This window comes from Poecile atricapillus, chromosome 6 (assembly GCF_030490865.1).
Source record: "Poecile atricapillus isolate bPoeAtr1 chromosome 6, bPoeAtr1.hap1, whole genome shotgun sequence".
Lineage (NCBI taxonomy): Eukaryota > Metazoa > Chordata > Aves > Passeriformes > Paridae > Poecile > Poecile atricapillus.
This window is the reverse complement of record NC_081254.1, coordinates 4,189,331-4,202,761: the sequence shown is the minus strand read 5'-3', so window position 1 is coordinate 4,202,761 and position 13,431 is coordinate 4,189,331. Positions and strand designations below refer to the sequence as shown.

Below are 13,431 nucleotides of genomic sequence, written 5' to 3'. Positions count from 1 at the left end.
GATACTTGCCAGTGGTGACTACTGGCATTCCTTGTTTCTTCACTGTGTGAAGAACTCTTGTAGCTGGCCTTGCCTAATAGGTTAGATTCCAGCAAAAAGGAAAAGTTTTTTCTTGCTTGAATTCTTAATTTCTTCTCAGCTGACAGGTAACTTAATCCAGGTAGGATATTTAGGCAGTGGAAAATAAAATAATTTAGGAAGCATAGAGTGATTTAAGTCTGAAGAAAGCTCAGGGTCCAACCTGGTCCAACCCCTCGCTCTCAGCCAAGCAAAGGGGCCACAGGGGACTTCCAAGCAGGCAACCTCTTAACTGGGCTTAGGGATGAATCCTGATGGCCAGGATACAACCTGGAATACTTGACATCAAACCCTCCCTCTGGTTTGTGAAGTAATGGGAAGACCAGGGCTGTAGATGTGAGTTTGATCTTTTGTGTCTTAATTTCCTACCTTTCCATTTCCCAATAGCACTGAATTGAGCCAGCAAAATCCAATAAAATTTCTTGGATTATTTTTTCCAAAAGTAGTAACTAATATGGGAAAATTGAAATTTTGGGGGTAGTTTTGGAATCCTTATGCCATCCTTAAAGCCAGCTGAAGGTAACTGGAGCAGACACACAGTACATCTTAAGTTGTGCATCTCATTACTGAAGTCTCTTAACTCAATGCATCACTTTTAATAGGCACAAGTTTTATTTTGTTTGCCAGGGAAGAGGTACAACGTGGGCAACATCTGCTTTCCCATGGAAATACCTGCAGCTTTTTTAACTCTTAGGATAAGATTGTGTTTTAGCTTTCTGGTCTGTCCAGTCTGGGTTGGGTTGGCTGAGATTTCTAACAAAAATATGAGAGTTATAATCATGGTTTTGTTTATTGTGTTCACTCAGGTGGGAAGTAAAACAGCACAAGAAATTCACTTCCTCTAAATCCTGAGGGAATCAAGAGTTAGGAACAACAGAAGCTGTATTTGTGGGAAGCTCAGTGAAAAGGATTCTCTTTCTCAGTCTCTGGCTATATCCAATATTCTTTTGCTTTTAACATAACTCTTCATTGTTTTCTTTGCATATGGAATTTTTTTAAGTTAAAATTTTAAATTTGAAATAACCCAAGACACAGTCTAAAATGAAGGTATCTGTTAAATTTTTTTTTCATCTCTGTGGCTTTGATCATGACTTTGTTGCATTGTGCAGCCATGTTGGAAGCAGTAAGAAAGAAGTGCTTGAAAACAATGTCTAGAGGAGAGGTTTAGCAGTAATTTAAAGATGCAGGAAAACATCTTAAACATTCACAGATTCTAACAGCTGGAGGTATTAATGTAACTATATAGATGCCAAATATATTTAAATCAATCATTAAGTGTTGTCACAACACCTTCTCTTGGGCTTTCATTTATTTGCCTTATTTATTATAACTGTTGGGGTATTTTAGCTTTTTGCATCTAACAGTTGCTTAATGTCATAACTTTTGTATATTAACAGAATTTTCTGTCCTCCTATTAGACACCACACTTGTGATTGCTTCCTAAATGGTGGTGAAAATTTACCAGGTCATAGTTCCTTTTCATTTAACTATAAAATGAGCTAGATGGTAGATGCACATTAAAAATAAGGAAAAAGACACAGATATTTAAAAGCAGTGAAGTGACAAAGTTTGGTATCATCCAAAATCAAAGGATCACTGACATGGTAAAGAAAAAGGTATGAGGCACATCTGGAAAATAGTTTCAGCTAGGGGCTCAAGAGAGCACGCTTCAGACAAGAGGAATTCCCATTTGCTATGTGCCTTATGCACACACCCTGCACCTTATTTTATGAACCCTTACACCAAGAGTGCACACACACACAGATATAAATATTTAGGGTATACACCTGTACCTACATGAAATGCTATATTTATCTAGTCTGGAGTTCAAAAATTCTAGAATAGGCTGGCATGATAATCATATATAAAAATGAGTTACATCTTTTCCATTTAACTTGTGCTTTGTGATTATTTGGCATGTTTTTAAAATGACATTCAAAGTCTTGTTGTTTACCCCTCATTCAGGATTGGTGTTAGTGTAATGTCAGTGTTTTCACTGGCAGTAATCCAGCTAATCATCATCAATCCTTACCATGGCAGCTACAGTGCAGTAGCTCTAATTCAAGAAGTAAAAGTGGTATTGGCTTTTAGGTGCTGAAAACTATGTTTACTATGTAATTCTTAGCAAACTACACAGTACTGAATTTATTGCACAACACTCCATACCACAATTATCCTGCATTAAAATCATATGCAAAAGTCTTGTACCATATATTACTTGCAGCATTTGCAGCAGCAGAACACTTAATTACAAACAAGTTGCTTGTAAACCTTGAGCATCGTGAGTTGTCCCTCTTTTTTTTTTATTATCATCATTATTATTATTATTATTTAGTTTTTTCACAGTTCTAAGTATCTCCGCAGGTGCAACTGGAACGAGTGTTTGTTTTTCAAAGTTCTTCACTCTCCACCAACTTTTGGGTTGGGGATGAAAACAGCATGGGGCTGTCAGGAGCTGGATAGGCAGAGAAGATGTCCAGTCCTTGGCTGAGGTTTGTGTAGCGGCTGCCACCGGGACGGAGCTTGAGTGCTTGTGGAATTTGACGGTGCCACTGAGCTGCAGCGACAGAAACACAGTGAGCTGTATAAACCTCCAGCTCAGGTCACAAAGAAACAGTAGAAATCATTACACACCCCTGGAAAGTTGCTTCCAACATCCCTGAAGAGGGCACAGCATTGTTCTTTTTGGGTTGGGGTCTGCTCTTTCAAATATTATAATTTCCATTGTTTGTATGTTCAGTAATTCAATTGAAGCCTATAGGTAAAATTTTCATCCCTGTTCAGTTCAATGGCAATGTTTGCATGGATTTCACAAAGTCAAAAATTGAATGATTGAATCTTTGGAGCTTCCTCCAAAGCGTTTGTAATCAAAACGAAAAACATACATGAACAGAGATGAACAAAGTGGCCAGGGCTCTGATTCTGTACTGCTTCATCCTCTGGATGGCTTTTCTTCATGGAAGAAATTACAATTTTTATTGCCATGTAGTGGTTACAACTACTCACATGTTATCTAGATTTTTTTAAAATACTGAAATGTAATCCAAAGACATACTCAGTAATTTCAAAGTAGCATTCTACATGTTCCTATAGGAACAAATACTGCTAAAATTTTGTAAAAATATTATGTTACATAATGCCTAGTACTAGTTATCTCTAAAACACTTCAGACAAGGGAAAATTATATTATCTTTGCCAGTGTTTATCTATATGGGTCTGCACCCAAATTAGATACATATATCTGTCTATAAAATAAAAGGGGTTGAAAATGCAAGTCAAGCTCAGGCTCCAATGCCCTGAGTATCTTAATTGGGAGACAACAATCTACATGTTAAGCATTGACAGGAAATTTCTTTCCATGCTGAATCTTTCCATGCTGAATTTTGACCCTACCTGGAAGTATTTTAAAAAGAGCCTCCTTTTTTCTTGCAGTGCCCAATTTGTTTCTACTTGAACTCATTATTTACTCATTATTATTTTACTTTGCACCCAGAATTGCAGATATCAGATCACACCTTCAACCTTTCGACCCCACACAATCAAAACAGCACAAAGAAAAATTACTTCTGTCACTCACTTTGGGGTGTGAGTTGCATATCCTAGAAAGTGTGGTAGGAATTGGGGAGCATTCCCTGATCTCTGTATTTTTCCTGTTTTTGCCTTGAATCCTTCATTTGAAAATTTATGTCTTTCAACATTTAGATACGTAAAGAATTCTTAAATTTTGTTTCACCTTTCTTAAATCAGCCTCTCCCTAGCCCTCTCTTGAGCCTTCCATCACTATTGCCCGATCACCACGAGGTGGCAGAAGGCTGACAGAGATGCACTGGTGAGTTACTTCTGATAATTAGATGGGGTTTAAAAATCAAAATAGAAATATGAGTTTGAAAACATGAGCTTTTGCTTTTTGTTTTTTTTCCTTTAAGGGTCTGGTTCTAATCCAACCAGTTTGTGGAATATATATATATATATATATATATATATATATATATATATATATATATATATATATATATATAAATTCAGTTTGTGGAACGTGCTTTCTGTTTCATTATGCTGCTTAAGTGATCAAAATACGCTGCCTTTTCCATTCCACCTTGCAGAGATCACAACTAAATGATGTGCTGTATTTCTTGAAGAGGGCTGGCACCTTCTGAATCCTAGACAAATGTGTTGGATGTAAAGTAGCCCCCATCAGTTAGGCTTGGTTTGCACCCCCTGTGCTCTGTGGGAGAAGGGCTCTGCTTTCTTGTGTGCAATTTATTGTTAAATAAATTTGTAACTACTCTGTCAGGTCAGGGCTGTAGCACAGACACATCAGAGGCAGGAGAGTTAAGGTTCAATTTGAAAATACATGCTTGTGTGTCTAGGGATTCTGGGAGGTGGAAAATGGGAGTAGAGGATATTGTGTGAAACTCCTGCTTTGGCTTTTTGTCCTTACTCTCCTTCACACCGACACAGCAGAGCTCCTTGGCCATTTAGCTGTACCATTAGATCTCTTCTGGGGCCTTATGAAGCTGTGGCCATGCTGTGGCTGGTTTCTAATCCCTGCAAAACCCAGACTAAGAGTGGCCTTGTTTTCTTTCCCAGCCAATACCTACCATATATGTCGAGTCGAGCAGTGCAGGAGACGATGCCAGCTTCGTTCTTTGCAGACAAGGTGTACCAGCCAGCATCTGCTTTCTTGGCAGGCTGGATCAGGAGGCAGACATACCCTGTTGTATCTTGATGCATGCTGAAAAATAAGTATTTGGGAGTTAGCATTTCTGTAGAGAACATCAGCTTTCAGATTTTAAAATACATGTATGAAATACAAATGGATACATTGTCGTCTCTAGTCACAAAGAGGTAGCAGTCTGTAGTCAATAGATTTGCTTTTATACAGCCTCAAACAAGGATGAGGAAATCTCAGATCTGTTCTGGCTCCTGTCAGTTGTGCACAGCCATGGTGTGACTGTGGGAGCTGAATTGCTACTCTGTATATGTTAATATTAGCATGATTTATTGAATGCTAACGAGCTGAACCTGCTGCACAATCATACTGTATTCTTTGCTGGTTCAGAAGCTGGAACAGGAACATAACAAAATACCAGGAGCACTTGTACAAAGTTGTGATATTTTTCACAACTGCAACCAGAGCCAGTGGGAAACTTTCTTGGGGCACCCTTGTCTATGAGAAAACGACCAAGTAGGAAAATCAGAAAGATTTGTTTAGCCAACACTCTGAAAGAAACCTGCTTCATTGTTCCCTCCACTTCCTTTGCTCTCCAATGATCTAAAACTGTGGCTGCAATTTCCAGGAAAAACTTTTCAGCACAATACAACAGAACTGAGACTCCTCTGCTCTCTAGGCTGAGGCTGGTCCTTTTTATCAATGCAAGTATTTCTCTCATTATAAAGGAAGAGCTGTGAGATGAACACTTCAGAACATGTGGAGTTCCAGGACATTCTGAAATTTGAGATTTTGTTTCCGTAGGAATTGGGAGGATACCGCAAACTTGCAGGACAAGAGGACATTGTGCTTCCAGCAGCTCTAACAAAAAAGGGAGCATTTACCCTTTGCTGAGATACAAAAACCTCTCTTGGCTTCAGGCAGGAAGGCAGTGAGGCAGGATAGGGACAAACAGCAATGATGCTTCCTGTGGGTCTGTCCAGAGCCACTGGAAGCCTTTGGGTTTCTGGTCTCAACTGGCTGAAACAGCAGAGCTGTCCCAACCCCAGAGCTTATTCCTGGTGCCCTGGGGTGTGGGAGGTTTCCCTTAGCCATTCCCCTGCTGAGCTGAAGCAAAAATTTGTTTTCTTACCTTTTGTGAAACAACTGGAAGTGTGGCACTTTAGGACAGTTGTTCATTTTCCTGTAACTACAGTGTATAACCACAATCCCTATGAAATGGGAACATCTACATGGTGTCATCCATGAGTTTGCTAATGGCAGACTCAATCCCCTCCTGCAGGTTATCTACAGAGAAATTAAACAGGACTGGGCCCAAACCATATAGAGGGTCAGAGTTAATTGGGGTTTTTGGAGAGGGACAGCAGTCTCAGTGTGTTTCAGTTTCACTGAAAGAGTTTTCTAAGAGTGCTTTGCCTTGTGATTGGTGTCCATCCCTTAGAGGTGCTGTGCAGAGCCAGCTTTCTGTACTGACAGCCTGCAGCTATGTGTGGGAAGAGTGGTACTTCTTGAAGCTCATCTCAAAGATCCAGTGACTCCACTGAGCTGTTAGTTGGACCCAAGAGAAAAAAATACTAAGATCAGATATATGCTGAAGTAGAAATCTTAAAAAAAAAAACCATAACAAACAATTTATCATTAGTTACAGCCAGGCACATTATTTCATCAGCTGTTCTTTTGTGGAAGTTAAAAAATAGTGATGTGTTTGATGGCAAGAGATGAACTGGAACCTTGTATTTTGTAAGCATGGATCAAGGTCTGCCTTTGTTTGTGACCAACTTGCTTAAGTTTCTCTGTCTGACATGATAAACTCTCTATTATCCCATGCTTTGGGGCACTGAAGCTGTTCTGAGTTTGAATTCATACCTGGTTGGAGCTAAACTGGGAAAAACCAGAGAGAATAAGGTGCTGCCCTGCATTACAAAACCCTCTTAGAGTGTGTTTGAGAAGGAGATTCTTGAATTCTGTCCGGCCTGTGGTCCACAGGCTCTGTCCCCACTCTCTGAGGCAGAAACAGCCATTGCTCATCCCTCAGGGAAGCAAGATTTGTACAGCTTTATGGGGTGAAAGGAGTTGTTACAAAGCACCAGCATCTCTTATCACAGAGGTTTTCATGGGAGCAGCTGGTCCAGCCACAAGAAGCTTCAGGTGTGGGTGTCGTGGTACAGTACCTCATCCTCTCTCTGTTTGATGGGATGGTCTCATTATCTTTCTTCCAGTAAAATATGGGAGGAGGCATTCCCACAACTCTGCACTCTAATCTGACAGGGTAGCCTTCTGGAACACCACAGTTCTGAAGCTTCTCCAGAAACATGGGGGCTCTTTTTACTTCCTTTGCTGGAAAAAAAGAGATATTTTATTCTTTGTTTCTCTCTGCGTAGCATGGAAGAACATGATGAAAGTTATTCTTGTGATACCAAAGTAGGTTGTGAGTTTTTAGTGGGGTGTTGGAAGAGAAGTGAAAGGCCATGGTATAACTTCTGTAAGGGAACATAAAGTAAATAATAGGCAGAACTGCAGTTCATAAAACAATATATGCATGTCTAATGGGTCTAAACATACTGCCATTGCAGGAAATTAATGCTACATCTATAAATTTCAATATCTCCCATACTTAAAGGCTTTATTAAAGAGCAGTATTCAGATTAAATTTTTCTACTTAGAAACATTTTTAAACCAATAAAATTTGGGCTGAGATCTGGAATACCTCCACATATATATAATATGAGTTCAAATCCTGAGGATTTTCTGGGAAGAAAGTTAAGAATGTCCTTTTGCCCAGATAAGAGAGGAAGGATGATAATAAGGCAGAATTCCTATGGCACTCTCTTAGTAACAGGAGTGCACTCATCTGAGCACCAGGTGCATTTCCCTCCATCATCTGAGGAGGAAAATAAATATATATATATATAAAAATATAAATATAAATTACATATCTGTATCTACAGCTGTTGGATTCTCCTACTCTCAGTGCATTATTTATCTATACTTGTCTGTAGGGAAACAATGCAAGGTAAGTTTGAAGAAATGCATACAGATAACTTCATCATTGAAATTAGTTTTTCAGTGCTTCTCACCTACAACAGTGAGCTCCAGACTAAAGGAATTTTGTCCTGTTTTGTTGGTGGCAAGGCAAGTGTAAGTTCCAGCATCACTTTGGGAGAGAGGATCGATGAGCAGAGAGTGCACTCCAGTCTCCCTGACCAACATCTTGTGTCTGGCATCTGGGAGCACAGGTTTGCCATTCAGCAGCCACATCAGGTCTGGAGTTGGTAAGCCACTCACCTGAGAGACAGGGAAACAGCTCGAGACAAATGTCCAACTGACAGAGAGAAGTTAGCAAATTCAGAGCTAAGCCTTTTTACAAATGCCAGCTGAATCATGTTAAAATCAAGACCAGAAAGGTGGTTAATTTTTTAAAAATTGTTTCTGTTTTTGTTTCTCTGCTGACTGCTTTCAAAAGGGAGAAAACCAGAAAACAAACAAGCAAAAAGATTAAAAAATATATTAAATACCTATATTTTTCTTAGTCAGAAAGGAAGAAACTTAGTTTGAAATATGAAATTAGAATATGAGATTCACAAAAGACTCTTAATAATCTGCTAGTTTTTCCTTTTTTTGATGCTGAATATAAATCAAATTCCTTGATCTAAAATCCTGCAGAATTTAACAGAGATGAAGAAAGAGTTCTATACAAATTACTTTGTATTTTGTAAAATTTGATGAAGAATGATACAACTCTTCATAGCTGTTGAACTTACATGCTTTAGAATGCTACAAATTAAGTATTTTTTGGAAGATTAGACCGTATTGTAGTATTAAAAACCTTTTCAGTAGGGAGCAGTACTTACTCATGTCTAAAACACTGCTTTCCATGTAGCATTTTACAAAGCAGAGGAAGAGGGAAGCGGAACTTGCTCTCTCCCAGGTCTGTGCAATGCCAGACATGCTTTAAGGCTTCCCAAGCTCTGCCAGGAGAGCAGAGCTAGGAATAACCAAATTCTTTGGCATGCTCCTCGTAAACTCTGCATCATAAATTAAGCAGTAATGAGTCTTGCTCATCTTCAGGGCACTGACTTGTGCCTCAGAGCCTCTGCCCTTCTTCAGGGTCGGGAGGTCAGTGGCAGCACTGTCACCTTTGCTGCGCTGCAGGGGCGTGGAGGGGATAGCAGAAAATGTTGGATGGATGATTCTCTTAAAGGTGTTCAGTAACAGGATGTTCACTCTGTGTACTCTAACCTCTGACAGCTCTTTCATGCCAGGATTTCAATCAGTAAATGAGGATGTTTCTGCCTCTGTGCCTGCTGGGGAAGCATCAAATGAGCTGGGCTCAGTTCCCTCTTTTCAGGGAGTGCTAATCTTCAGTAATTCAGTCCAATACAATGGGGACATTTGTTTGAACACAAAGCAACGTGCTGAATCCTCTCTTTCTCACGGTTTTATGCTATTCTGGATTGCGTTCAAGAATCTGATAATGGAGCAGAACTTCTGCAGTTCATACTGGTAAAGGACACAGTGAACATATCTAGTAATTGAACAATCTTGTAAGTGAGCATTCTGTTTCTGGGTTGTGTTTTCTGTGTTCTTCATCTTTGTATTGTTTTGAACAATATTTGTTCAAAAGAAATCCCTGGAATCATCTCAAGGACAATGGCATTAAGAAATAGTTTTAAAAATGAAGCATTTAAACTTGAATGGGAAATGCTCATGGACGCAACAGAGAACATGAAAACACACAGCAGTACCTGTAGAGAGGTAGGGAAAGTGAGAGTGAGCACAGGGAGCAGTTCATACCTTACAATCCAACCTACAGAGCCGCCCTTCGTGTGCCACCATGTCACCTGGAGCCTGGAGGAAGTATGGCCTGAAAAAGCGTTCTTGAACTGCCTCTTTGTCTCCTTCTGGCACCCGGGGTCGTGTTCTGCAACACAAAAATCACATGTGTGTGTTTGCAAGTCTATTTTATTTTCCCCTAATGCTTAAGAAAAAAAAAAAAGAAAGGAGGAAATTGAGGAAAAGGATGGAGAGATTGCTTGAGTTACATAAAAGGGCAGAAAGAAATGGACTGATTGTCCTTTAATTCTTGCATACTTTCCATTTAGAAAGATTATCAAATTAACTATATAATGTAGTATCCGTAGATTCCCAAGCTGGCCTCTGCTTCTTTTTGCTTTTTTTGGCTGAATTTCATTTTGCTAATCCATCCCTTGCCTTTAGCTCCACTACAAGAAGTAAATGAAATTGTACTTAAATTTCCCTGTATTTGAGGATGACCTTCAAAAACATAGAAGTGACCTGTTGGGAGGGAACTGCTGCTGTTATTTCCATTTTATGACTGAGAACTGAAGTTCAGTGGTTATTTTGGATGCCTTCATTAAAAGCATAAAGAAGGTCTGCAGGACTTTTTGACTTTTTTCTTTCACCTGTGAGGCTGAGTTGTTGATATTCGTCCCCGAAAAGGAACACTCTGAACCATCAGGTGTCCTGAGCAACTGATCCTCCCCTGCAATTTGCAATGGAAAACAGAATTACTACTTGGTTAATGGCTTATTTCATTTTAAACTAGAAACATTGAACACTTACAGTGCATTAGGATTTATTTTTATAAATTAGCTGAACCATAGTGAGAATACCATTTCCCCAAAGCAAATGCTATATATGTTATCTATAAATGTATAAACAAATGTATTTATATAAATGTATAAAACACATTTGTGTATCTATATGTGTATAAATGTATATATATAAATATATATATAATATATAAATGTTATATATGTTATTATATATGTTATTATCATGTTAGCCTGCAGTTGAGGCAGGAGGTTCTCAAACTCCTCCAGGCTGTGGCAATGCATTTAGCAGTGGTGCCTGGCCCTGCTTATTTATTCATGCCACAGGTACTGCCTGGTGCTACATTTGTGCTGGCCTACTTCAAAATGCAGCCATATAGAAACTGAAAAGAAAAATATTTTAAAAAAAGAGAAGCATTTAAGCTGGAAAAAGTTACCTGATGAATGTACTTGTAGCTAGCAGATGGGGTCAAGGAGAAGGGTGTAAGGGAGTGGGACTATTTGCAGATCTATTTGCATCCTGGATAAAGAATATATTTGTGTTTGGTGACAGTTCCAAATTTGGTGTAACTATTTGTTTGTCCCTGCTCTATTCTTTGTGCCTGAAACATCATGTCTGTCTTGTCAGCACGTCTCAAAAGGTACCCATCAGCAGCTGGGAGTGGGATGGAGATAGGGCAGGAGTTACTAACATGAGAAAATGTCCTTAGTGCTTTTGACTGTCTGTGTAACAGGGGAGTGGTTTCATCAGGTCATCGTTACATGGTTTCCTCTCCTATGCTCTGAAGCACCTGATTTGTGATAATAATCACCATTTGATGTCAAAGTATGTGGCCTAATCTGTGTTCCTATGAACAGATATTAGAAAAAGATGAAACAAGCATTTTTGTAAAAGAAAATAAAACACTTTACTTGGGGGTTTGCAGCCATAATCGTGTAGTTGCCATCATCATCATTAGTAGCAGCTTCAATATATAAAGAGCATGTTCCATCTTCCTCTCTGTTCATTTTGAAATGGGAGTTTTTCTTTGAAATCTGCTTGCCATCCTTGAACCAGTAGACCTGTAGTGATCAGACACATCCCCATGACTTAACGGTGACTAGCAAAATAACAAAAGTTGAGAGATAGCCAATAAAATTTTAGAATATTATAAAGTTCAGATCAGTTATAATAACAGAATGATTCCAGGCTGAATTCAGGCAGCTGCATATCACAGCTGGACCTGTCAGGTTGTCTTTTCTTGGCTCTAGGCACGTTTCTGGTTAGATCAGTTCTCATCTTTCTGGAAAGTTCTGGGGGCTGTGCAGTTCTGCATCTGCTGGAGCCAGGTGTTTGGACCTGAAGGCCTGATGCCTGCTCAGGAGCAGATACTGTTATTTTAGAAATGATTCATTTGGGAGTTCTCTGCACAGAGCCACGTGCTTGGGAGGGATGTACAGAAACTAGTGTGGGGTTGGGATTTATTCCTTTACCAGTTAGAGTGAGAGTGACATACCTTGGGAACGGGTATTCCAACTATTTTACAGGTGAATGTGATAGGGGATCCTTCCATTACCCGAAAATGCTTGAGTCTCTTATCAAAGATGGGAGCTATGTATTTGCCTGTAGGGATTTCCTCGTGTTGGACTTCATCATCTGATTCATCCACCGGTGTCCGCTCAAGGCGAAATTCGATTTCATTCATCAGCCTCTGCTCAAAGCTCGAAATCCTGTATTCCTGCAGGGTGAGAGGGGCACAGGTCTCAGCAAGACCACTCCTATCCTGGGCTATTTGCAGCCATTTTAGACTAATTCTACAACAAGCAAAAATAAAAAAGCCTAAGTAAACCTAGGGCATCCTGAAACAGTCTGAATTTGGTTTGCAGGCACAGATCAGGTACCGGGGGTCTGCACAGTGTAATGATGCTGAGTTTTTTCACAGGCAGCAAAAGAAATCAAGCATGTAATTCCTCTAAGTCCCTGTCAAAAAAAAAAAATTATACTCTTGCACACTGTTGATCAAAAGAAATCATTAAAACACATCAAATTTTTGAGGGTTTTGTGTTCAAATATTAGTCACCTGCTAGTTATAGAAATGAGTGCTGTATATTGTAGTTCATAATTAAATAAGGGGAACTATACCTACTAAAAGAGAAAATTAGGAAGAAAGGGAAATATTTTCAGAATAATTAACTTCAGGTTAAACTTGGACAGATTTCTTGCTGAGGTGTAACTGAGTTTGCAAAATATATTACATTGTAATTCTTAGAAGATGAAACAGATTATGCAGTAAACCCAGCGTATTCCTACATAAATGAACATTTCCAGTTTGATGTGATTATGAACTTTCTCCTGATCCCCTGGATTCAATTAGAAACATCAATTAGCTGTTTTGCATGAGGAAATCTCCTGTCTAGACCAGGAGGCATTTGACCAAATGTCTCTTGCTGTGACTTGTGAAGCCTCAGACCAAGAGCATCCAGCTACACTTGGATGCACTTCTCAGGTAGCTCTTGAGCTCCTTGCTCAAGTCATTACAAAACTGCCTTTGCTGTGGGAAATCTTGTACTATCTGTAAAAGAAAAATCAGTTTTCCCAGAGCTGGATTTGTGCATGTTTTAAGCCCAGAGTTTGCATTCCTGCTTCAATTGAATATGGAATTTTAGAAACCAACAAGTAGTAAATAAGGGTGTAGCAAATCCTTAGATATATTCAATTTGCTGAAAAAAAACAAGGTTCAGAAAATGTATCTTGTCTGAGATCTTATAGAATGTTAATTAAAGGACCAGCAGATATCCCAAAATGCTGGCAATTCCATCCCTGATCATTTAGCCATTCCATTTGACTGCTGATTATGCCTTTGACCAACAGTTTCCAGGGATCAGAGAGAAAAGATGGAGAGGCTGCAAAAAATTTTAGCAGACAAACTCTTCTGCTTTCTTCAGGAGACCAAGGAGACAGCAGTGGCCAAAAGTTTAGACATTTCAGCAGAGTTTTGAGGAGACAAGGATTTGTCAGATTTGGGGGTGAGAGGAGGAAAATGTGGCAGCCACAAAGTAGAAAAAGCTGGAAATCGCTGCGGTGGGATTAACAGCCTTGGCAATATCTTATTTTGGAACTGGAGTGGT

The 13,431-nt window shown here is 39.3% G+C and overlaps 1 protein-coding gene across 3 annotated transcripts in view; it reads right to left on the bottom strand.

The window, feature by feature from the left end:
- Positions 1-667: 667 nt before the first annotated feature.
- MYPN (myopalladin) overlaps positions 668-13,431 on the bottom strand; it is a 65,810-nt gene continuing 53,046 nt past the window's right edge. For all 3 annotated transcript variants that reach the window (XM_058841688.1, XM_058841687.1, XM_058841689.1), the window contains exons 13-20: positions 11,820-12,041; positions 11,236-11,385; positions 10,174-10,253; positions 9,545-9,671; positions 7,828-8,035; positions 6,922-7,087; positions 4,680-4,813; positions 668-2,635 (exon numbers count right to left, since the gene is read on the bottom strand). In XM_058841688.1, the coding sequence (XP_058697671.1) occupies positions 2,469-2,635; positions 4,680-4,813; positions 6,922-7,087; positions 7,828-8,035; positions 9,545-9,671; positions 10,174-10,253; positions 11,236-11,385; positions 11,820-12,041 (1,254 nt within the window). In that variant the 3' untranslated portion in view covers positions 668-2,468. The remainder of the gene's footprint in view (positions 2,636-4,679; positions 4,814-6,921; positions 7,088-7,827; positions 8,036-9,544; positions 9,672-10,173; positions 10,254-11,235; positions 11,386-11,819; positions 12,042-13,431) is intronic.